At 50.8% G+C, this 22513-nt stretch overlaps 1 protein-coding gene across 2 annotated transcripts in view; it reads right to left on the reverse strand.

Annotated features, from left to right (window-relative positions):
* Window positions 1–6438: 6438 nt before the first annotated feature.
* Window positions 6439–22513, reverse strand: part of C1H14orf132 (chromosome 1 C14orf132 homolog) — a 47660-nt gene continuing 31585 nt past the window's right edge. The window contains exons 2-3 of one of the 2 annotated variants that reach the window (XM_068540990.1): window positions 10588–10696; window positions 6439–6724 (exon numbers count right to left, since the gene is read on the reverse strand). In XM_068540990.1, coding sequence (XP_068397091.1) covers window positions 6633–6724; window positions 10588–10696 — 201 coding nt within the window. In that variant the 3' untranslated portion in view covers window positions 6439–6632. Of the gene's footprint in view, window positions 10697–22513 lie in introns of both variants that reach the window. The other variant, XM_068540980.1, reaches the window with a different exon arrangement.

Consider the following 22513-nt stretch of genomic DNA (forward strand, 5'->3'; position numbering starts at 1 on the left):
GAGCTTGCATGTAAGCATGGGACTATTTTCTGGCCATTTCTGCATCTCCCACAGTCAACATGGACTTCCCTGAAGAGCAGCCTAGGGCAGCAAATTGCACGGTGTGGTGTGGAGTGAGTTAATCTGCCCCTTTCTTCCCCTGGCTGCACGGCTCAGAGCAGTGGCGGCCAGGGCTGACTTAGTGGGCAGGTAACCTGGGCAGTCACACGGGGCCCCGTGCTCAGAGGGCCACACACTTGGTTTAATGCCCTGTGGTCACCATCTTGAAATTCTTCATAATTCTGAACAAGAGCCCTGCATTTTCATTCTACAGTGGGACCTGCAAATTAGGTAGCTGGACCTGAGAGTGGCAGATGTCAGTTATCTGCCCAGCCCAGAATGACCCTGCTCTAGGAGCCCCGAGCACCAGAATCTTCCTGCCTGACGGAACTAGAAGAACTGGAACCAGTCCAAGCCTATAGCTGGGGGAGGGGAAAACCTTCGCAGCCCAAGGCTTCCTGGCCATAAAAGCCTGGTACTCAACCCATGAATCTTCTGACTGGCCTGCCCCCTCCTGCACCTGCCCCATGGGTAGACCCCTCCTACCTTTTAGGATGACCAGGTTCTCAGTTGGGACCCAGAGCATTGGGTCCAATCTCCCATTAGCTGTTAACTATTCTATAAGCCACTGATCCGATCAATCCCTTGCTTCGCTGCGGTCCTGGCCATCATGGCGGGCCTCCTTTAGGGCCTGATATGGGCCCTTCGTAAGGGACCCTAGTGCAGAACCCAACACTCGGTCCCCTAGCATTTCAGTATGTGATACCTGACAGTGACATTATTTGTGCCTCTCTCCCCCTCAAAAATGTGTTCCAGGGCTTCCCTGGTGGCGCAGTGGTTGAGAGTCTGCCTGCTAATGCAGGGGACACGGGTTCGAGCCCTGGTCTGGGAGGATCCCACATGCCGCGGAGCAACTAGGCCCGTGAGCCACAACTACTGAGCCTGCGCGTCTGGAGCCTGTGCTCCGCAACAAGAGAGGCCGCGATAGTGAGAGGCCCGCGCACCGCGATGGAGAGTGGCCCCCGCACCACGATGAAGAGTGGCCCCCGCTCGCCGCAACTAGAGACAGCCCTCGCACGAAACAAAGACCCAACACAGCTAAAAATAAATAAATAAATCGAGTAGCTATTAATTAAAAAAAAAAAATGCGTTCCAGGGCAGCATCCCTGCCCCCTGGCGCGGGGCCTCCAACACAATCGATGCTCAGCAAACACTGAGAGGCATTGTAGAGCCTTCAGAATATGGACCCTGAGCCAGTCCTGGGCTCCAGTCCTGGTTCTGCCACACAGCCTCGGGCAGGAAACTGTTCCACGCCTCAGTTTCCTCATTTGTAAAAACAGGAAAGAGAGTATGGATGAAAAATACTGCCTGCCGTATCAGCAGACAACGGGTATTGCAGCCATCAAGCCGGCAGCCCCTGCAGCTGCTCCCAGCCGCGCACCCCAAGGGGAATCATGACGGAAGAAAACCAAGATACCGACCCTAGATAGTTAAGGTGCATATCGGAGGGGTGACGTCAGTGAGACCGGACTCCTGCATCCTCCTATCCGTAGAAAAGCTCTAAATTCATTAACTTGAGATGTCTGGTTTTCTCTAATTAACAGTAATCTTTTGATGTCCGACTACCTGTTTTTTGTTACAAAAACTCCTGTATATCCTGGCTTCTCCCTTATCTCTTTGGAGAAGTCCCTCACATCTATCTGAAAGGCTGTCTTCCAGGCTTGAGTCCTCAGTTTTGTCTGCCAAATAAAACATAATTCGCAACTTTTAGGTTGCCCATTTTTTTTTTAGTCGGCAAGGTAACAATAGTACCTACTTTATACAACTGCTGTGGAGATCAAGTGAGTTAATATCCATGTTAAGAGCTCAGAAGAGCCCTGAACACCTAGTCACTGCCATGTTTGCTGTTACCAGTGAGTGACTGAATAAAGCTATAACTGCACACTCACCGTACCACGTAATGTTGAAATTTACTGGGCTGGTCCTTCAGATACCATTCATTCATTCATTCATTCCCTGAATGTTTGTTTTGTGTTTGCCATGAGCCTGGCGCTGTGCCAGGTGCAGGGGATTAAAAAGTTGAGTAAGATAAATTTTGCTCAGAGGTGACTCAGAGGGTGGGGAAAACTGATGGGTAAGTGAGTGTAGCTTCTGTGATTTGCTGCAGGCAGTGTGATGACGGGGAGGTGTGTGAGGGGCACAGGGGGGAGGGGACCTGTTCTGCCTGGGAGAGGCGGGCAGAAGTGAAACTGCGGAAATGCGTCTGGGGGAGGAGGTGCTCCAAGGAACTCCGGATCTTTTTTTTTTTTATTTGTTTTTAATTGATTGATTGATTGATTTTTGGCTGCGTTGGGTCTTCGTTGCTGTGCGCGGGCTTTCTCTAGTTGGGGCGAGCGGGGCTACTCTTCGTTGCAGTGTGCGGGCTTCTCATTGCAGTGGCTTCTCTTGTTGCGGAGCAGGGGCTTTAGGCGCGTGGGCTTCAGTAGTTGCGGCTCGTGGGCTCAGTAGGTGTGGCTCGTGGGCTCTAGAGCGCAGGCTCAGTAGCTGTGGCGCACGGGCTTAGTTGCTCCGCGGCATGTGGGATCTTCCTGGACCAGGGCTCGAACCCGTGTCCCCTGCATTGGTAGGCGGATTCTTAACCACTGCGCCACCAGGGAAGGCTCGGAGCTCCGGTTCTTTGTCTCAGCAAAGAAAGAAGTCAGCTAGAGGCAAAGTGACAGGTAAGAAGTGATTTATTAGAACAGGACGCTTGTGAGGTTTACAAGCGGGCGGGCAAGGGAGTGCCGCCTTGAGAACTTTGTGGGCTACAGTTTTATAATCGAAGGAAAAGTGGGGAGGAGGAGAAGACCACCTTCTTCCTCATTCTTGAGTATATGTCACGCTTCCATGATCAGCTCCTCCTCCACGTAGGGCGGGGGAGTTTTCTTGCCCCTATATGGTCAAACTGGGACTGTCGTGGCACAATGGAAATGAGCAAAAAGGCGGTGACGTACATTAAAATACGGTAAATCATACGGTTTCAGTATAATGTCACCTTTTCCTTATATTTTTGTTTTTAGTGTGCGCAGAGAAGCGTGTCCTAGGAATCATTAACTTACGGACCTCCCTGGGCAGGATGTGGGTCTCCTGCCACCATTGTTTTATTGTTTTGGGGGCAAGTCTCATGCTTCTGTTGCACGGTTTTGTTGCTAAGCAAGCCTGCTTGGTTTTGTGGTTAAGCAAACCTGCTTTCTTGAGTGATCATTAACTTACAGGGGGCTCCCATACTTTTTCCTTTACTTATGATCCTTTAGTGGGATTAACTATTTAATCACCTACTTTGTCCCTTTACTCTGTCCCTATCAGAAGGAGCACAAGAATGGAGGTAACGCTGGCACCAAGCCTCACCAAGGTGTGTCGACAGCAACCTTTAGACAAAGCACAGCTTGGATTCAGACACAAAGGAGTTAACATTTTCTTTTCTTTTTTTAATTATCATAATAGAAAATGATGACAACAGCAGCAGTGCCATGAGTCAAAGGGACACGATTCCACACGGCCACATTTTTACATCCATTAAGGTTAGAGATTTTGAATCAAAAGAGCACATTGAAACCCTACATTAAGAAATAGCCTTTTCACTGTAGCAAAAGTTACCTCATCGCGAAACCTGGGGGCTTCAGTAGCAACGGACTACAAGAATAGTTAAAATACCTTTTTATTAAGTAAACCACTTACACTTACAAGTTGAATATGCAAACGTTAGTAAGACACAGAAACATTTCCGATTCTCTCGGCATGAAGAATTGGCATCTGGACTGCAGCTAGTTACAAGAATAAGGTTTAAAACTTTAAATAGTAGAAAGTTTAAATAGTAGAAAGAGTGTTAGTATGCTTTCAACTGGGAGAAATAGGGTGGGAAAAGGTCAGAACAAGAGAAGATGTAGATTTGCCCAAAGGCTGTGGACCAGCTCCCCTACCTCCACCCTATCTTAAGATTTTCCCCAAGAAGCATCTCTCAGATATATTGGTGAGGAGCCAGGTCCCTCAAGGTCCCAGAGACCCACAGTTACTGGGTGGGAGGACGTGGGACAAGTTCATCCCCACTGCCGTATCCAATTTGTACGGTTCTCTATCCAGGGTGACTCCCCATGAAAGCCCAAGACAATGGAAAGGGAGAGGACTTGGATTTCCGAACAACTTGCTAGATTCCAGATCACTGCCCTTGGCTGGAATTATTTGAACTTGAGGCAGCAACCGTGTTCACTTCTGTAGCTCAGGAGACCTTTGATTTATTAAATGACTCACAAATGGGGAAAGGTGGAGATTTGGAAGATACCCATAGCTTTGGAGTCAGAGATAGCACGGCCTAAACCTGGGTTTCCCAACCTCGGCGCTCTGGGCATTTGGGGGATGGATGATTCTTTGTCCTGGGGGCTCTTCGGCAGCATCCCTGGCTTCTGTCTACTAGATGCCAGCAGAACACATCCTGCAGTTCATGAAAACCGAAATTGTCTTCAGACGTTGCCAAAGGTGCCCTGGGAGACAAAATCATCCCCAGTTGAGAACCACAGTCCTAGTGGTTCAGAAACTTCATTGATAGATGCCCTGGGCTCAAGACCCCGCTCTTCTGCTCACCCAAACGGGACCTGGCAACTCTCCCGAGACTCTTGGAGACTCAGTTTCCTTGAGGAAAGTGTAAAAGTTTGGAAGCCCCCTTCCTGCCAGCTTACAGAGCCTAGGTCAGAACCATCTGGGTTGCTGGGACAATGCTTTGAACTATAAATGCAGTGATTCTCTGGTTCATTAAGACACTGGGGGAAAGATAGCTGATGAGACCGATGCTGGGGCCACTGGTGGCTGCTCAGCCACGTGGAGGGGGCTCGGCGGGGAGGGAGGAGGGGGCTCGGCGGGGAGGGAGGAGGGGGCTCGGCGGGGAGGGAAGGCTCTGGATTCCCCCAGTAGCTGTGGCACACAAATTCCCTGCAAAGGTGACTCGTACATCTGTCAGGATTTATTCCCAAGGCAGCACGGGTCTCAGACCTCCTCCCGGGAATGCAGGAAGTCAGCCTGCAAAGGGACCCAGGAGCAGACGATGGACCTCATCAAACAGCTGGTTGGAGAGGTCTGGGCAGGTGCAAGTGTGCACAGTGGTCAAAAGGCAGGTGCCCAACACATCCCGGGAACTGTGCAGCCCAAGCAACCCCTCCAAGGGCTTTCTCTGCTTTTATTCTCTATCTTGACAAAAAACAAAAAAAAAATGTATGACTTTTTACCAAGACTCAGAACAAGCCATGCAGACTTTTCCAAAATTTACGTAGTCCTTTTTAGGTACTTTTGACAACTCCATTGCACTCCTGATAGCTGCTGTTTTCTCACTCTGGGGGGAACTTTCCTACCTTTAATCACCATGGTTTGCACTGTTTTGTCCCCTGTCCACCCCCAGCCTCCCATCCAAAAAAAAAGAAGGAAAGAAAATGCTCAAGGTCTGATCTCAGAAGTGACTTGCTGGGGACACCTGGCCACCACTGAACTCTGATTACCTGGGTTTCCCGGAGCGGCTTCTTCTTCCGCTTGGAGATTACAGACTCCACCCCTGTGGGCTCTCAGTGCTCAGTCACCCAGCCTCCCCTCCATCCCTATCGTGACCCTCTCACCACATGGCTGACGTCAGGGCCCTGTGGAGCAGATGCGCCAGGCAAACACGGGACATTCCGGTTCCAACTGCTCCCTTGGGCCAGAAGCACAGCTCCTTGGGCATCTCCATCATGGCAGCCCAGCCCACCCAGGACTTGCTCTGGGGACAGTCAAAGGGGTGAAGGGGCCCAGATGACAACTGGCAGAGAACATGATGCCTGTCCCAAGGCTGGGACTGGCCATCCAGGGCCCCCCTGTGTTCCCCAGTGAATGCACAGCGCCCTGGGCCAGGCATCCATCCGGGGACCTGTCAGCTCTCCACTAATTTATGATGTGGCCCCAGCTGACCTCCCGAAAGTTAAGGTCCTGACTAGATGCTCTCTAAAGCCTCTTGCTGCTCTGAGGGTCTGCAACTGATAAAATACCTGGGCAGTGCTGCCCGCCCCTTTCTAGGACGTACGCTCAAAATCCCTTCTCCAGGACCAGAACAGCCTAGCCTCAGAGGCCCATCCCGGGCTGGTCCATCCCAGAGGGCTCATCATGGAGGGTGCAGATGCAGGGAGACAGAGACGCAGGGTAACCGCCCAGCCTGCAGAGCCAGCAGACCCGGGTCTGAATCACCGCTCCTCGGCTATGGGTTCTTGGGCACACAGCCTGGCCTCAGCTTTCTCAACAGAAAAATGTGACAATAATTACCGTGCACCTCTCTGTACCCTCACTCCTGTCCCCGAGGGGTGATTTGAGAAGTAAATGAGATACATACAGCACACAGCACAAGGAAGGTATGTAATGACAGCAATAATCATTGTTAATAATATCACTAGTAATAATGAGGGAAGGTCAAGTTCCTGCAGAAGGAGAGGACCATTTGTCTGGAAGGAATCGGGCAGCAGTGTAGATGGCAGCCAAGTGTCTCCAGTCTCCAGGGAGGGATTCCGACAGATGCCAGCGGGCTGGTGGGCAGCGAGTCCTTCCGTTCAGAACAAGCTGGAAAATGGCCTGTTGTCCCTCGAGGCCAGTGGTACTAGCCTGTCCTCCTGGCTTTTCTCCCTCAGATTCCGGGGGACCCCTGAAAGGAAATATGAGCGTCTTTCTCTGCGGGGTAGACGGGGTCAAGGGAGTCTCATTTGCCTCTTGATCCCATGGAAAGGGCAGCAGTGACAGAGCAGAGGGGCCGGCAGAGCGGTTGACTCTCCCAAGGCCTACAGGAGGCGGAATCCCCTTGGGACATGCCCGGCTAAAGTGTCCCCTGGCCTGGCCTCTCCTCCAAAGCTCCAAGGACTGCAACTCACGACCTCATAAAGCAAGAGCTGCTCTGTGCGGTGAAGTGCAAACGCACACAGGTGTGCGACACCCACAGCTTGCAGAAGGGAGATGGAGGGGCGTGCAGGGGGCATTCCAGCCATGGTAGGACCCCTTCCCTGAGGAGCAGAGAAAGAGGCAAGCCCCTCCTTCCTCCACACGGACCTGTCAAGCCCGGGTGGGCTCAGGGGCCAGCCTCCCCTGGGAGAAGCCAGAACGGGAGCCCCAGGCTGGGGTCCGAGAGAGGAGCAGCCATCCCCAGCTGCTCGGGAGAACCCTGGGGCTCAGCGGAAGGCCTGAGCCTGGGCTGGGGCCCAACCTGCCACACAGACCATCCCACGACTCTGCTTATCAATTCTGGCTGCGTGAGTCTCACTCCTCATGTGGGTCCCTCCGTGGGGCTCCGGGTCTGGGCCAGGGCCTTCTTCATGGGTCCCGAGAAAGCTGGTCTCTGGGAACTTTTCTGGCCATGCAGAGAGACTTGAGTTCACCTTAAAGGGGGGGGGGGGGCAGGCAACAGGGACCACCACCCCCAAAGCCTGGGCAGAGAGAGGGGGATAAGCATGCCGCATTCCAAGGATGGTCAGAGACTTCAACCTGCAGAAGCCAGAGCCCACTCGGGCCACGTCATGATGCGGGAGCTCCGGAAACGGCCTCTGGAGACTCAGGGCCTGGTTTAAATGTGCCCTAGAGGTGCCACCCAGCCACTGAAGGCAGCATGGGGTTCCGGAAAGAGCCTGGTTTTAAACCAGATGGTTCAAGTTCAGCCTGAGCCTCACTTTCCTGCTGTGTGGCCTCGGGCAAGTCATTCCACTCCTCGGAGCTTCTGGTCCCTTATCTGCGTGTTGGAGCAATGATACTCTAAGGTAACCGTGAGGATTAAATCTGTGCCTATGAATCTGGCACAAGGCTTGGACACAAGACTCAAGCGATGATGTCAGATCTCTTGGCCTTTACTTAACATCAAAGACATTCCCAACTGCAGCAGGAGGGAAAGGGCAGTGCACTCTGGCTAGAAATCTAACATGCGCATCGATCCCTGTTGTTATCTGAGTGAAGGTGGAAAAAAAATTAACAAGAGATGGAGATGGGGTGACCCTGGGCAAGTCACTGTGATCCGTATGATGCACAGTTTAGACAAGAAGCTCTTTAAAGCTCTTGACCATCTATGGCCCTGACACTGAAAAGAAAGACTTGAAATTTGAATTTAACTGACAACATGTCAGTTTTCATGTCAGGGAAAACAAAACCTTCATAGGGGATACCTCTGTGCCCAGAAACACCCAGCAAACACGGGGCCCACCAGGGCTGCCCCGGAAGGCTGGCGGTCTCCTGAGAGCTAAAAGCCAACCTTTTCTCCCTTCCCCATTCCTCCCCCTGTTATCAAACATAGAACCTCCTCTCCCACAGCCATCTCCACAGGCCATTTGAGAACGGAGAGCTGCCACCTGCCTCTTACAGGGCTGCAGGCTCCCTGGGGATGTGGGGTCAGAAGGCAAAGAATCAGGGTATTTGGGCTGGATGGCCCCCATGAAGACACCTTGTCTCCCCACCCTGGCTCTGGAGTTCCCCCCTTGGGTTCCCTCATAGAGCCGCGTGTCTAAGAAAGACCTTGCTCACGGGGCAGATGCCAGGCCTTGGCGGAGAGGAGTTTGCTGGAGAAGCAGCTGGAATGATGTGCCCACAATGGCCACCACCCAGCCCCGCCTCCAGGCTGGTCCTGCCTACAGACCGCAGGGCCCGGTCAGTGATTCCAGAAGGAGTCCAGGCAAAAGGTACCACAGCCCTTCTCCCGCTCCGCAAAGGTCACACCAGCAGTCTGTGCTCATGACCTCCGCTTGAACTGAAGCACGTGTGGATGGACGCCAGGCGACAGTGACAGATGCAGCCAATAAGAGCTGGCGGCTGGCGCTGTCTGGAGCGTGGGCTGGTAATCCTGTTATCGTGGCAGCTCGGTGCCGACCGACCTCCCACAGACGAGGGGCTGCCTCTGGACGATTAAGATGTCCCTTTGCGTATCAAAAACACTCATTTCTCCTGAGACCACAGTGACAAATTCAGCCTTTTTGCAATTGTCCCCCGATATGCATGAGGGCTTCTTTACCAGTCTTTTAAGCTTCTCAACCACAGAGGAGGAGTTTATGCCGTCTATTTTCTTTTGTACAGTGCAGGGAGGAAGCAAGAAGAAAGCCGCTCCTGGCTTGTAGGCAAGCAAGCCCGTGTCTGAGCTCCTCCCACTCTTGGGGGCACAGGGAGAGCTGTCTCGGGAAGGGGAGGCACTGCACCATGAAGAAAAGTGAGCCCTTTCCTATACTGATCCCCCCAGCACGTGGGTGCAGCCAAAGGCCAACAGCGCTCTGGTCCTGATGAGGGGCTCCCAGGTTTGCCAGCCCCCCAGCCGCTGCCTTTTAAGCTTGTAAGGAAACTGACTCAGGCAGAACACATTTACACCTGCAAGAGTGCATGGTGGCCAAACCAAGTTTACAGTGTGGGTGTCTCAACTCCCTGCCCACCCTGCACACAACTTCGAGACCCTCTGGATATTCTCCCCAGGGCAGCTGAGAAGGCAGGAATCTGCTCAAGACAGTGCTCAGTTGGGGCAGAGAGAGCCCAGAACTGATGGTCAGGAAATGTCCCTCCTGCTCTGACCCCTGCCTTTACATGCCCTGAGACCACAGGCAAACCACGTCCCCCTCCCTCCCACCCGCCAATCGATGAGGTACACACACCACATCCCTAAAATTCCGTGATTTCTCAGGGAGGAAAGAGCATCTTCAGTGGGTGATCTAAAGAGTTAACTGCCGGGCAGATCTAATTTTTAAAGGCACCTTCTCCTCTTTTCGCAAAGAAGAGAAAGTCCATCCAGCAGATAAAAACCACCACCACTACCACCCCTGAAATCCACGTCACCAGGAATCCCCCATCCTTGGGTTTCATAAGGGGCCAGGTGTCTGGTAACAAAGATGCCATTTCCAAGTCAAATGAGGAACGTTCTATGACCCTTCAAGTGACCACCACCAATATTCCGAGGGGCTGACTGGGAAACCAGATTGGGGTGGGAACACTCAAGTTCTGAGGGCTGCCCTTGCCCTCAGGTAAGCTGGCAGAAAAACAAGACACAGAAGTGATTATTTAGTGCCAGCAAGGGATCATCCAACCATGTCTGTATTTTAAACTGACTGGCTTCCCTCTGGTCTCATGTTCGTGGAATGCAGTTTCAAGACCTCCCCAGTCTACTCCTCGAAGGCTCCGCCCCGGCGTGCCTCCGGAAGCTGGAAGCCCAGGCTCCCATATTTTCTGGATCAGCTGGACCACAGCTTGGAGTATCTGAAATCAGGGCCGCTTGGGGAAATCCCAGACGCATGGTGGCTCCCCTTGGAGAGACCGCGCACCTGGTCAGAACTCCTGGTTCTAGAACGCGGGTGCAGCCAAAGGCCAGCAGCGCCAGTGCCCCGCTGTGAGCCCAGCGCGGGGGGCGGGGGGGGGGGGGGGGGCGTCCCGGAGCTCCCGCGGCTCAGAAGGTGAAGGCATACACCACCCCCACCACGACAATGTTCCCCAGCGTCGCTATGATGGCGATCCAGAGCAGGACGGCGTCGTTGGACGACCTTGGCGGCTCCTCTGGCTGACCTTGGCCGTTGGAGGCCGCGTGCACGTTGGTGGAGGAGTTAAAGAGGGAGTACTCGGCGCTGAAGTCCTCGTTGGGCGAGTCCATGAAGGCGCCTCCCATCATGGGCAGCTGAGAAGAAGGAGAGAGAGAATTAAGCAGAGCCCTCGGGAGCTGGGAGGCTGCCCGCGGAGGGGCAGCAGGCTGGTAAAGCAGCCCCCTCGAAGATACAGCCCCGAACTGGGCTTTGCTTTGGGTCTTTTAAAGAAATGACAGTGCATACTTTCACCTAGAAAAATTAGCATTCACAGCAACCTTCTGAGGCAGACACTCATGCCCACTTTGCAGACGAAGAGGTTAAGGCCCCGAACAGCTCAGCAGACTATCTCAAGGCTAGTTGGCAGCTCACTGGGACTTACAGACCCTCCCTCTCTAAATGCCAGGTCCTCCATGACAGCACACATCGCCAAATGTCTTTATTCTTCTAACTGTAAAAATAATATCGGCTCAGCATAGAACATTAATACAAAAGAGGAGGGAAAAAAAGAGAATCATAATCTCACGACTTTGGGATAATCACTGTTCACATCTTCCTTTCTAATCTTTTCCTGTGTGTGTGTGTGTGTGTGTGTGTGAGAGAGAGAGAGTGAGAGAGAGAGAGAGAGAGAACTTTTAAACATGTTGGTTTTATATTCCTGTATTTAAAAGCCTATCAAGATACTGTTTTACAGTTGGATAATATTCTATCATAAATACAAGCCATAATTTAACCATTCCTCTAGAATTGGAGATTTAGGAATTTTGATGCTTTCCTATTATAAATAATGTACTGGTAAACATCCTTGTACATACATTTGGGTATGCATACATGCTTGCATGTGCATTTTTTTTAATATCAGTTGCTTATCTTATCTTTATTTTATATTTTTAATTATTTTATTTATTTTATTTTTGGCTGTGTTGGGTCTTCGTTGCTGCATGCGGGCTTTCTCTGGTTGTGGCGAGCGGGGGTTACTCTTTTTTGCGGTGTGCTGGCTTCTCATTGTGGTGGCTTCTCTTGTTGCGGAGCACGGGCTCTAGGTGCGTGGGCTTCAGTAGTTGTGGCACACGGGCTCAGCAGTTGTGGCTCGCGGGCTCTAGAGCGCAGGCTCAGTAGTTGTGGCGCATGGGCTTAGTTGCTCCATGGCATGTGGGATCTTCCCGGACCAGGGCTCGAACCCGTGTCTCCTGCATTGGCAGGCGGATTCTTAACCACTGTGCCATCAGGGAAGCCCTGCATGTGCATTTTTATTTATTAGGCAGACCCAGATACAGAAATTCCCAGTCAGCGGGTGTGATGCTTCAGAGCTTTTAATGCACAAGGACAAACTCCCCAGAAGATTGACTAACTAACTCCCAAGGCCTTGCTTTGCTGCACAAGAAGCGGCTGGTTTGCACTCCAGGGACCAGGGCTTCCTTTTAGCGTTTGTAAAGCCCCTTATTCCTGAGACTCAGGTGCGCAGGCGGGGGTGAGTTGGGCTGTTCAAAAGGAGGGCCTGGCCCTGGATACAGTCCAGAAGACCAATGTCCAGGCCGTCCAGGCCCTTCCAGACCCGTCCAGAGGCTGACACGACTTAAGCCCCAGGGTTGACTCTGGTAAGTATGAGGCCCATAATAAACGTGTTTTTTTTAATGGTACATGAACGAATGAGCACTGAACAGTTAAGCCTTCCTTCAATACACATTTATTGAGCTACTACTACTACTACCAGCATGGAGGCCCAGCTATGGACATGGAATGTGCTAGAGATTTTAAAATAGTCTCATTCAATCATCCAACTATCCTGCTGGAGCATACCATGGTACCCCCATTTCAGATGGGTAAGCAAAGGTCAAGGCCACTGTACTCGTCTGTGCCGGGGTCAGGGCAGAGAGTCGGGTGCGTCCGACTGTGGAGCCAGGGTGCTTCCCGTTCTGCCCACAGCCTCTCCGACTCCCAGGTCAGACTCAGTACTGGGCCCCGGAGATGCACCAGCCACTACCCCCAGGGGCCACGCTCCGGCCGGGCCTATGTGCACTGCCCCAGGGGGTGGTGGGAGCAGAGCGGGGTCCGCTCACTCAGCCGCCCGTCTGACTTGTATTAGGGATGATTAACTAGGGACCTCAGTCCTAGACTCTGCAGACAGTGGTGAGCCAGACAGGTGAGGGCCACGCTCCAGGTGGGGATGAGAGCAAGGAAGGAGAAGGAGCGAGAAAGAGGGGAGGGAGGGAGGGAGGGAAGGAAGGAGTAAAAAAGAAAGAATATCTGAAGGGAACACGAACCATCAGAGAATTCACACAGAGAGGCTACTTTCAGGCAGCGCCATGTGTGGCCTGCTCTGAATCTCAATGGCCTCTTTTGAAAGGATGCCCATGACTGTGTCAACGGGTGCTTCCGAGCACCTGCTTGGGCTGAGAAGAGCAGCCTTTGACAGACTCGTGCTGAGAGGAGCTTGGCATTTCATCAGTAACACAGCTTGGTCCTTTAGTTCGGTGGGGACCTGGCAGTTGTCATCTGGGGCTGTAGTAACAGGAAGAGGCCAACAGGGGGCGCTGAGGATAGGCCACGTGCAGCTCCTCGACGGGGCTGCTGGTTACAGGGGTGAGTTCACTTTGTGAGACTTCATCCAGGGCTGCATTTATATATGGGTCCTTCCTACATGTTTATTATAGTAAATGGTATATTAACATATGTAGTATATATTAAGAGATATGATGACAAGCACAAATGAGAATGACAATTAACATATATTCTATTAGAAATACAATTGAAAGTTTAAATAGGAGAACTGTGACCTCCTTTTGTCCCCCCGCTGGTGATGCAGATGAGATGGGTTACAGATGAATCAGGCACATCCGTCCTAAGGGGGCAGCAGAGGCAGCTATGCTCTGGCCTGCAGGGAGGGGCCCGGGCTTTCCCATTAGACCTACTCATCCTTCGAATCTCAGCCAATGGTACTGTCCACTGTAGCCTTCCCTCCCAAGTACCCCCAAGACCACATCCTTTCCTTGGGGGCACCCACCCCAAGATGCAGTTCCCATCTGCGTCCCCCTGGAAGCTCTGCGTGGGGAGCAGATGAGTTTATTCTCATCGTGGAACTCCTAGAGCCTTGCCCAGGTCGGGAGCACAGTCGTGCCTGATAAATCCCTGTTCAGTGACGGATGAATGACACCCACCCTCAACTTGGACCAACAACATTGTTGGATGATTCTGCCTCTCCAGCAGCCCCCCACTGACCCCACCCCTACCTGGCGGGTACCCTTTCCTCCTGCTGCCCTGAGACGGCACCGCCCTTCTCTAGGGGAAATCGGCAGAATCTTCATCTGACCCACCCACAGCGAAAGCATCACTCAGGTGAGCGCATGGAGACTATCTGTCAGAGAGCGGGGATCAGGCCAGACAGGAAGCTGCCCTTCTCCCTCCCCTGCTGGTTCCACAGCCCCCTCCCCTGGCGCCCCTGCTGCACTCCCCCTCCCCGGAATTAATCACATGCCCATTGTTCTCTGCCCAGCGGCCCGCCTCAGCCTCTCCTCCCTCCCCCAGGGCACTGGGGTTTTGGACAGATGCCCCCACCACGACTCCACCCTTCCGTCCTGTTGAGATCTCTGGATGTAAGCCTGCTCCGCCCTCTCCTCTCTTCAGGACATATGTGGGTTTGATGAGCATTTTCATCCAATTCACTGGGGGGGGAAAAAAGGGGGCACTGGACAGAGTCTTTGGTGGGGGGAGGAGAGAGCGGCCCCCAGGCTGACACAGCCCTACTGCCAACCTGCACGGGGGCAGCTGCCCTCCCCCTGCGCCCCTCTCCTGTTCTCTGCTTCCCTGTGGGTAGTTAATGCCCTGTGTCAGTTTCCTACGGCTGCTATAATAAATTGCCACACACTCAGTGGCTTAAAATGACACACATTTGTTATCTTACCGTTCTGGAGGTCAGAGGTCTGACTGCGCTCATTCTATCGGGCTCACTTGGATCGTCTCCCATCTCCAGATCCTACACCTTCATCACGTCTGCAAGGTCTCTGGCCACATAAGGTGACAACCACAGGCTCGGTTAACTGGAGGTAGGTCTCCCACCACACAGGGAACTCTTGAAGGCAAAGCCATGGCCCCACTCATCTCATGCTCCCTCAACCCCATTTGTAACACAGAAAGAGTGACAAGTACGACCGTGTGGAATTAATGAACTTGAAATCAGCAGACAGCCTCCCCATCGGCTGCACTTCATACACCGGCTCTCAGAGCTCCCCGGCGCTGAGCCCCCTTCTGCCCTGCACCTCACTGACAGGCAGCCCAGCACTGCCAGAGGTCACAGCCAGTGGCGTCCAATTCTGCCGCCTCAGTGTGAGGGATGGAGTGGGTTCTAGTGTCAGAAAGACTCGGGGGTGAATCCTGCTTCATTACAGATAGTACAGCCAAGCGAATCATTTAACCAACCTGCTTCCATTTCTGTCCCTGTAAGTAATGAAGATGATACCGTGGAACCAGCAGGACCCTCGCAAGGAGGGAATCAGATCATATGTGATAAATCAAACGTGGCACCAGTCGCTCAGTCATTCCTAATGTTCTTTCCTCTTGTTCATGTAGTAATTCAAACCCGAGAGACATGCATCTCTTATCCAATTGCTTAAGCTAAAGTGAAGGAATCAGGAACCTGGCATTTCCAGTTGTGTGCTTTTGTGCAATCAATTAATCAGACACTCATCTGCATACAGGCGGCCCTCCACTCCCACCAAGTTCTGTTGAGTTCAGCCAGCACTGTCGCTCAATCCAACCCCTCAGGTTTGTTGGTTTTGATGTTTTTTCCTTTGTAAAACAGATTCTACTTCAAAGTGCCGGGTTACACATGAAAATAACTTTACATGGCAAAATCCCACAAATAGAAAACCAAAAAAGGTCAGCCTCAATTCTGCCATTTGGAAGTTGGGAAGACTTGATCAGAAACTGACTCATGGCAAGAACAAAGGAATGATGGCTGAAGTCACTTCAGAAGCAGGTGATGGCAGAAGCCTCTGGAAGGTCTTTCCGAAAGGCCCTCCAGCCGGCCAGGTCTAATTTTAAGCCATTTTTGGAAATGACCTCCGGGTGTCACGCCCTTACTGAGATGAGCAACTGGGCCTTCTCGACGCCGTGGGCAGGTGTAGTCACTGGACCCCTGAGGATGGGGATGAGTGGCTTGGATGAGGTTACGGCTCAGAGCAGATTTGAGGGCGATGATTCCTAACTTCAAACACTAGGAGGTCCACCATGCAGAAGAGAGTGTGACCCGAGGAGGCAGAACAAGAAAGAAGTCTCCTCTTGCTCAGTTAGACATTAACAATCAGAAGGACACAGGGTGGGGGACTCGTCTCCTCATCAGAGATGATCTTGTCAAGATCAGAAAAACTCTTGTTGGCTTGTTGAAGAGGGGACACGAGGATAGAGTGTCAAGGTCAATGGCCAGTGTTCAAGGTCAATGTTACCTATACAGGCCTCCCGACTGTAACTGCCAGGAAGGCAGGGACCTTCCCTCTTTCCCACAGTATCCTCGAGCCTACAAGAGAGCCAACACTCAAAACATACTTGGTGGGCTTCCCTGGTGCCACGGTGGTTGAGAGTCTGCCTGCCAATGCAGGGGACATGCGTTCGAGCCCTGGTCTGGGAAGATCCCACGTGCCGCGGAGCAACTAGGCCCGTGAGCCACAACTACTGAGCCTGCGCGTCTGGAGCCTGTGCTCCGCAACAAGAGAGGCCGCGATAGTGAGAGGCCCGCGCACCGCGATGAAGAGTGGCCCCCGCTTGCCACAACTAGAGAAAGCCCTCGCACAGAAATGAAGACCCAACACAGCCAAAACTAAATAAATTAAAAAAACAAAAAAAAACCAAAAACACAAAAAACATACTTGGTGAATGAATGAATTCTTGGACCATCAGCCAAGAATCCTGAGGGCAAGCTGAGATTTGGGCCCGGAGCCAACACTGCCTTTCTGTGGGACCGAGACCCATTTCTTAACCTGAGGCTCAGGTTTTTCATTTAAAAATGGGGAAAATAATATAGACTGCTTCAGAGAAGAAGGGAGATGCTGGGAGACCCTTACACTACGTAAAAAACGCTTTCTGGGGAGAAAGGCGAGTCACAAAATAAACTCAGTTGCCATCCCTGAAATTAAAAACACACCTAACAGTAATATTATATATTATGCATGGACCCACATATATGTAAATGTACAGACATGGATTGTAAATACATCAGCCAGATTTACAACAGCAGCTGCCTCTGAGAAAGGGGGAGATGGGGGGAAAGAGACTGATTTTGTTTGTAATATTTTATTATAAGAAAAGATGAATAAACATGATAAAATATTAAAAAGTGGTCTATTCTGGTTAGTGGGCATATGGATGTCTGTCACTTTTTGGTGTTTTAAACTTTATAACATTAAAAGCAATTCTTTGAACACTGGAGAGCATCACACACGAGACGGTAGGACCAGCCACCCTCGGAAGCAAAGATGGTACCCAGAGCTCCGGGTCCCCATCCTTCAGTGTTGGGGTCACCGCGTGGCATGTGTGGCCCAGCGTGATGTGGAGGGGCTCCAGGAGGGCGTGGCTGCCATGGACACTGCGGCACCATCCTCCAGGGTGCCCACCCTGCCCCCCACAGAAGCGCCGCTCCGTGGAGGTGGGCCCTCCAGGTTCCCATCTGTTCCCACTGAGGAGACGGAGGTTACATAAATCTCCCCTAAGCTGGGCCCCTCCAGGGAAAGGAACAGAAGATGCTTTCAAAAGGAAATCTTCAAAGCACGGTCACCGGAGGTGGCCCAGCCAGACACTTTCCTGAATAATGAGCACCTTTCAGAGGAGGGGAAATGAGAGAGAATGGGCATTTGTTGGTGGCGGCTCTGTGAAGGGGAGCTTGTTGGCTGCACCCTGGGCTCCACCAGACTCTTTTCCCTAGAAGGCCATCCTCAGGTCCCTGGCACTGCAGGATCCTGGCCGAGCCACAGCTACATTCACTGCTCCTGGGCTGTGGATTTCAAAGTTGTACTGCAGTAAAAACATTCATATTGTCCCCTGTCCCTTTGGGGCCAGGAGACTTGGGTTCTGGCCCTGCTGGAGCCCTGCCTCCCTCTCTGAGCCTTACTTACCAGGGAGCAGCTCAGATGAGTGAGCGCCAAGGTCAAGCCCAGTGCTCAGAAGTCTTGCCAGATACTAACTGGCCAGAGTCAGTTATAAATGGCCCTAAAGTGAGAGCCTGAGTGGTGAGGATTGTCACATAAGCCCTTAGATAAAATCCTCAGAACTAATAAGGACCTACTGTACAGCACAGGGAACTCTACTATGTACTCTGTAATGGCCTATATGGGAAAAGAATCAAAAAAAGAGTGGATATATGTATATGTACAACTGATTCACTTTGCTGTACACCTGAAACTAACAACATTGTAAATCAACTCTACTCCAATAAAAATTTAAAAAAAGAAAATCCTCAGATAAAATGCAGGATACCCAGTTAAATCTGAATTTCAGATAAACAACAAAATAATTTTTAGTATAATAATAGTAAAGTAATTTTATATAAGTATATCCCAAATATTGCATTGGACATACTTACAGCAAAAATTTATATTTGTACTAAAAAATTATCTGACATTCAAATTTAATTGGGCCTCTGTCTTGTGTTTTTATTTGCTAAATCTGGCACCTCCATGCAATCTGAGACAGAGCTGCAATTTCAGAATTTGTACAAAGAACCATCCCCTCGGTTTTGTCTCTGCAGAAGCCTGCCATCTGTGGCCCAGGCTCCTGCGTGACCTAGTTCATCGGAAAATTCCAGGGACGCCTCCAGCCAGACTACAAACATTACAAAGATAATTTCTCTCATCTCTAAATTCTTGAGGGGTCTCTGTGTTCCAAATATAAAGGCTGGATAGATACAGAGTGTCATTCACCCATTCATTATTCATTCAACATGTGCTGAAGGCCCACTCTGCTCCAGGAGGTGTGGGACAGACATGAGGGATGCCAAGGGGTAACCCGTGACCTCGGACCTTGCAGGGCTCACACTTTAGAGGAATAGAGACTCAAACACACTGTCATAAAATGGAATTACCTGCACTTTAACAGAGATAAGAACAAGGCAAGTTGAGGTCAATTCCGTGGGCTGAAGAATCAGGCATGAGGTAGAGCCCCAGCTCTGTCCCTTCCTGGCTGTGTAACACACGCAAGCGGCTGACTCTTTCTGGACCTCAGTTTCTTTATCTGTAAAATGAGGCTAATAGTGGGACTCCCTACGCCCACCCCAGGGTGCTCGTGTCTGAAATATGCAATGTCCCAGCTGTCAGTGCCCAATGCTCACGAGCCATAATTGTGTCATCCTTGCTGTCATGGCTGGGTGGACCCCAAGGGCCCAGGGCAGAAAGCCGGGCCTGCTGTCCTCTCACTGTCCTCGCCACAGTGAATCTCTCTTGATTTTCTCCATTTTGTGCTTTTGGATCTGGTTAATTTCCAGTGAATTCCATTGGGAACATGAGAAAGGGAATTCAAGGCCCACTGCAGGATAAACCACCATCCCCTTCCAATGCATTCTGAAGGTGAGGCTTAAAGGCCCATCAGGGCAGGAGAGAGAAAGGGACCAAGTTTCCGTTTCCTGCCTGTGGATATTACTAATCATAACGACTCCCAGGAGGTCTGGGTTGAAGGGTGCACCATGCTGGCCGCAAGGGCGCTTTGCCTCCAGACCCGGGGAGGGGAGTAACCACGCGGCCGTGACTGGGCAGGGATGCCTGAAGATGCCCCAGGAGGACATGCCATCCTGGCTCCAGGCCCAGCTGGGCCACTTCTACTGCTGGGTACATTTCCTGTCTGAACAATGAGGATTCTAGCCCCGGACCCAGGGAACCCTTATAAAAACAGTAAAACTACAATGAAAGGCTTCTGCTGCCAAGACACAGCACAACTAGGAACTCTGGGCCCCAGGACTCTGCCGAGGAAGCACAGCAGGTGGCCTGGGCGAGGGGACCCTGAAGGCAGACAGCAGGGGATGCTTTCTGGGGCTCCCCCTCCTTCCCTTCTGGCTTCCACAGAAAAGCCCTGGGAGAAATCCCTCTTTCTAGACGGAGGACTGAGAGGAGGGGGCTCCTGGGAGCTGGGGGTTCTGGCAGAATCTCCAATTTCTTTCTTTTTTTCTCTTTTCTCTCTCCTGGACTTGCCCCAGGGCCAATCTCAGTCTCTGGACTGCGCTTGGATGGCAGTGACGGTGGCGGCTGTGACACGGGACCTAAAGCACAAGAGAAAACCCTTCTTTCTGGCCAGCAGGACAGAGAAAAGGGCCCCCATAGTCTGAAGAGTGTGGGGAGATCCCCTTATCTTTTCCTTCTCTTTTCTCACCTGCTTTGCAGAGCAGGCATCCTGGCTGTGCAGAGCTGGGTGACAGCACAGGAGGAGAAAGTTGACAGAAACATTGACTTTCTAGCTAGAGGGTTAGGAAAGACCATTCCTGGAGCCAAAGAGCGTCCCAGGGGGTAAATTTCAGGGGGGAGAGAGTGGAGAAGGGGTCCCCTAATTCCGTGTGTAAACCTCACACATTCTGGGCTCGCTCCAAGCTGTGCATGCACAGAAATGAACCAAGGAATCGTAATAAAGGCTTTGAGAACAGAACTAAGACCCCTGCCCAAGCCCAGACTCACCCCTGAGTCTGAACAACATTGCAAAGGCGTCACAGTCAGAACTGACATCAGGACCATTGCTTACATAAATTGAGGCAAGATTTCCAAAAAAAGAAATCTCTAAATGGTTTCACTGACAAATTCTATCAAACGTGTAAGGAAGAATAATACCAGTTCTATACAATCTCTTCCAGAAAACAGAAGAGAAGACACTTTCCAGTTTATTTTTTGGAACACTTCCCAAATTATGTTTATGACGCTAGCATTATCCTGCTACAAAAATCAAAGATATGACAAGAAGAGAAGATGGAAGATCAATTTCCTAATTGAACACAGACAAAAAGTAGACAACAGATATTAGCAAATTGAATCCAGCAACATATAAGAAAGGATAATGCAAGACTGGGTCAACATTCGAAAATCAATTAATGTAATTCACTATACTAACAGAAGTAAGAAGAAACAAAACATAATCATATTAATAGATGCAGGAAAAGCGTCTGACAAAACTTAACATATATTAGTGGTAAAAACTCTTAGCAAAATAGAAATAGAAGGGAACTCCCTAAATCTGATAAAGAGCACATACAAAAAACAAACACACAAACGATCTAGAGCTAATATCATACCTAATGGTGAGAAACTGAATGCTTTCCCTCTAAGATCTAAGGAATAGGCAAGGATGTCATACTGGAAGTTCTAGGCAGTGCAATAAAGCAAGAAAAAGAAATAAAAGGTACATAGATGGGAAAGGAAGAAATAAAATTGTCTCTAATTGCAGATGACATGATTGTCTACATAGAAAATCCCAAAGAATTTACAAAACGATCATATAACTCATAAGTGAGCTTAACAAGGTCACAGAATACAAGGTGAATATTAAAAATTAATTATATCTCTATATTCAAGCGATTGAATATGGAACAATTGGAATTCAAAATTTTAAAAGTTTCATTTACAAGAGTACCATAAAACAGAACACTACTATAAATCTAACAAAATATGTACATGATCTGGCACACAGGAAAGAAGGGAGGGAGGGAGGGACAGAGGAAGGAAGGAAGGAAGGAAGGAAGGAAGGAAGGAAGGAAGGAAGGGAGGAAGAAAACATAGACTTTGATTCGAGGGCTGGCAAGTTTAACATCCAAATCCTGCCACCTTGGTCAACACATAACATGGGCCAGAAGAACATTCTGATCAAGGAAAGTGACAGTCATGTGAAAAGTCACCAGAATGGGAACTGCTGCCCGTCACCCTCCCCCCAGGGCCCATCTTGGAGTACAGGATCCCAAGGTTGAGTGGTCCCATCCCCTGGGGCTACAGGGCTGGTCAACAGGCTTCCCCCCAGACCCCATCAGGAGAGAGCACTCAGTTGTGGTGATGAGTTGGCCAGAGGCTGTGGGTCCCTGCTGGGCAGTGTGGTCAGTGTTAGTGGCTTAACTGGAGTGATGCATCAGCTGTGATGGAAATCAGAACACCGGAGTTTATGCCACCAGGTCCAGGAGAAGGCTGAAGGGGGCAGGGGTTTAGCCAGGGCATTTCACCATATGAGGAAGTTCCCTTGTGATGGAGGCATGGAAGTCACATGGGGGCTGGCAGGAGAGGCAAAAAGACATCACAAAACAGACTATACACCTAACAGAAAGGTGTACATGTACAGGCTCAACACCTGTACACAAGTGTCCATAGCGACACCATCCAGAACAGCCCCAAGCTGGAAATAATCCAAGTGCCCATCAGCAGTAGAAGGATACATAAATTGTGGCATATTTACACAATGGCATTCTACACAGCAATGATTATGAACCACAATTATACACAGCAGCATGGATGAATCTCACAAACACAGTGATGACAAAAACAAAACAAAATACCCAGACACAAATAAGAACACACAATGTGATTCCATTTCTATCAGTGGTTCTCAACTGGGAGTGATTCCGTCCCTTAGGGGACTTTTGGTGATGTCTGCAGACATTTTTGATTGTCTCAGCTGGCGGAGAGCGGGTGCTACTGGCATCTAGTGGGATGCGGGCAGGGGTGCTGCTCTGCACGCTATAGTGCACAGGGCAGCCCCTGACAACACAGAATCATCCAGCCCTAAGCGTCAATAGTGTCCAGGCTGGGAAATTGTGGTTTTTATAAAGGTCAAAAACAGGCAAAACTAATATCCTGTGTCAGAGTGAGAATTGCTCCTGCGGTGGGGGGTGAGGGCTGGCTGTGTTCCGATCTGGGTGCTGGTCACATGGGCGTGACTGTGAAAGCTGTCCACATTCCTGCGTGTCTATC

This window comes from Eschrichtius robustus, chromosome 1, assembly GCF_028021215.1.
Source record: "Eschrichtius robustus isolate mEscRob2 chromosome 1, mEscRob2.pri, whole genome shotgun sequence".
Lineage (NCBI taxonomy): Eukaryota > Metazoa > Chordata > Mammalia > Artiodactyla > Eschrichtiidae > Eschrichtius > Eschrichtius robustus.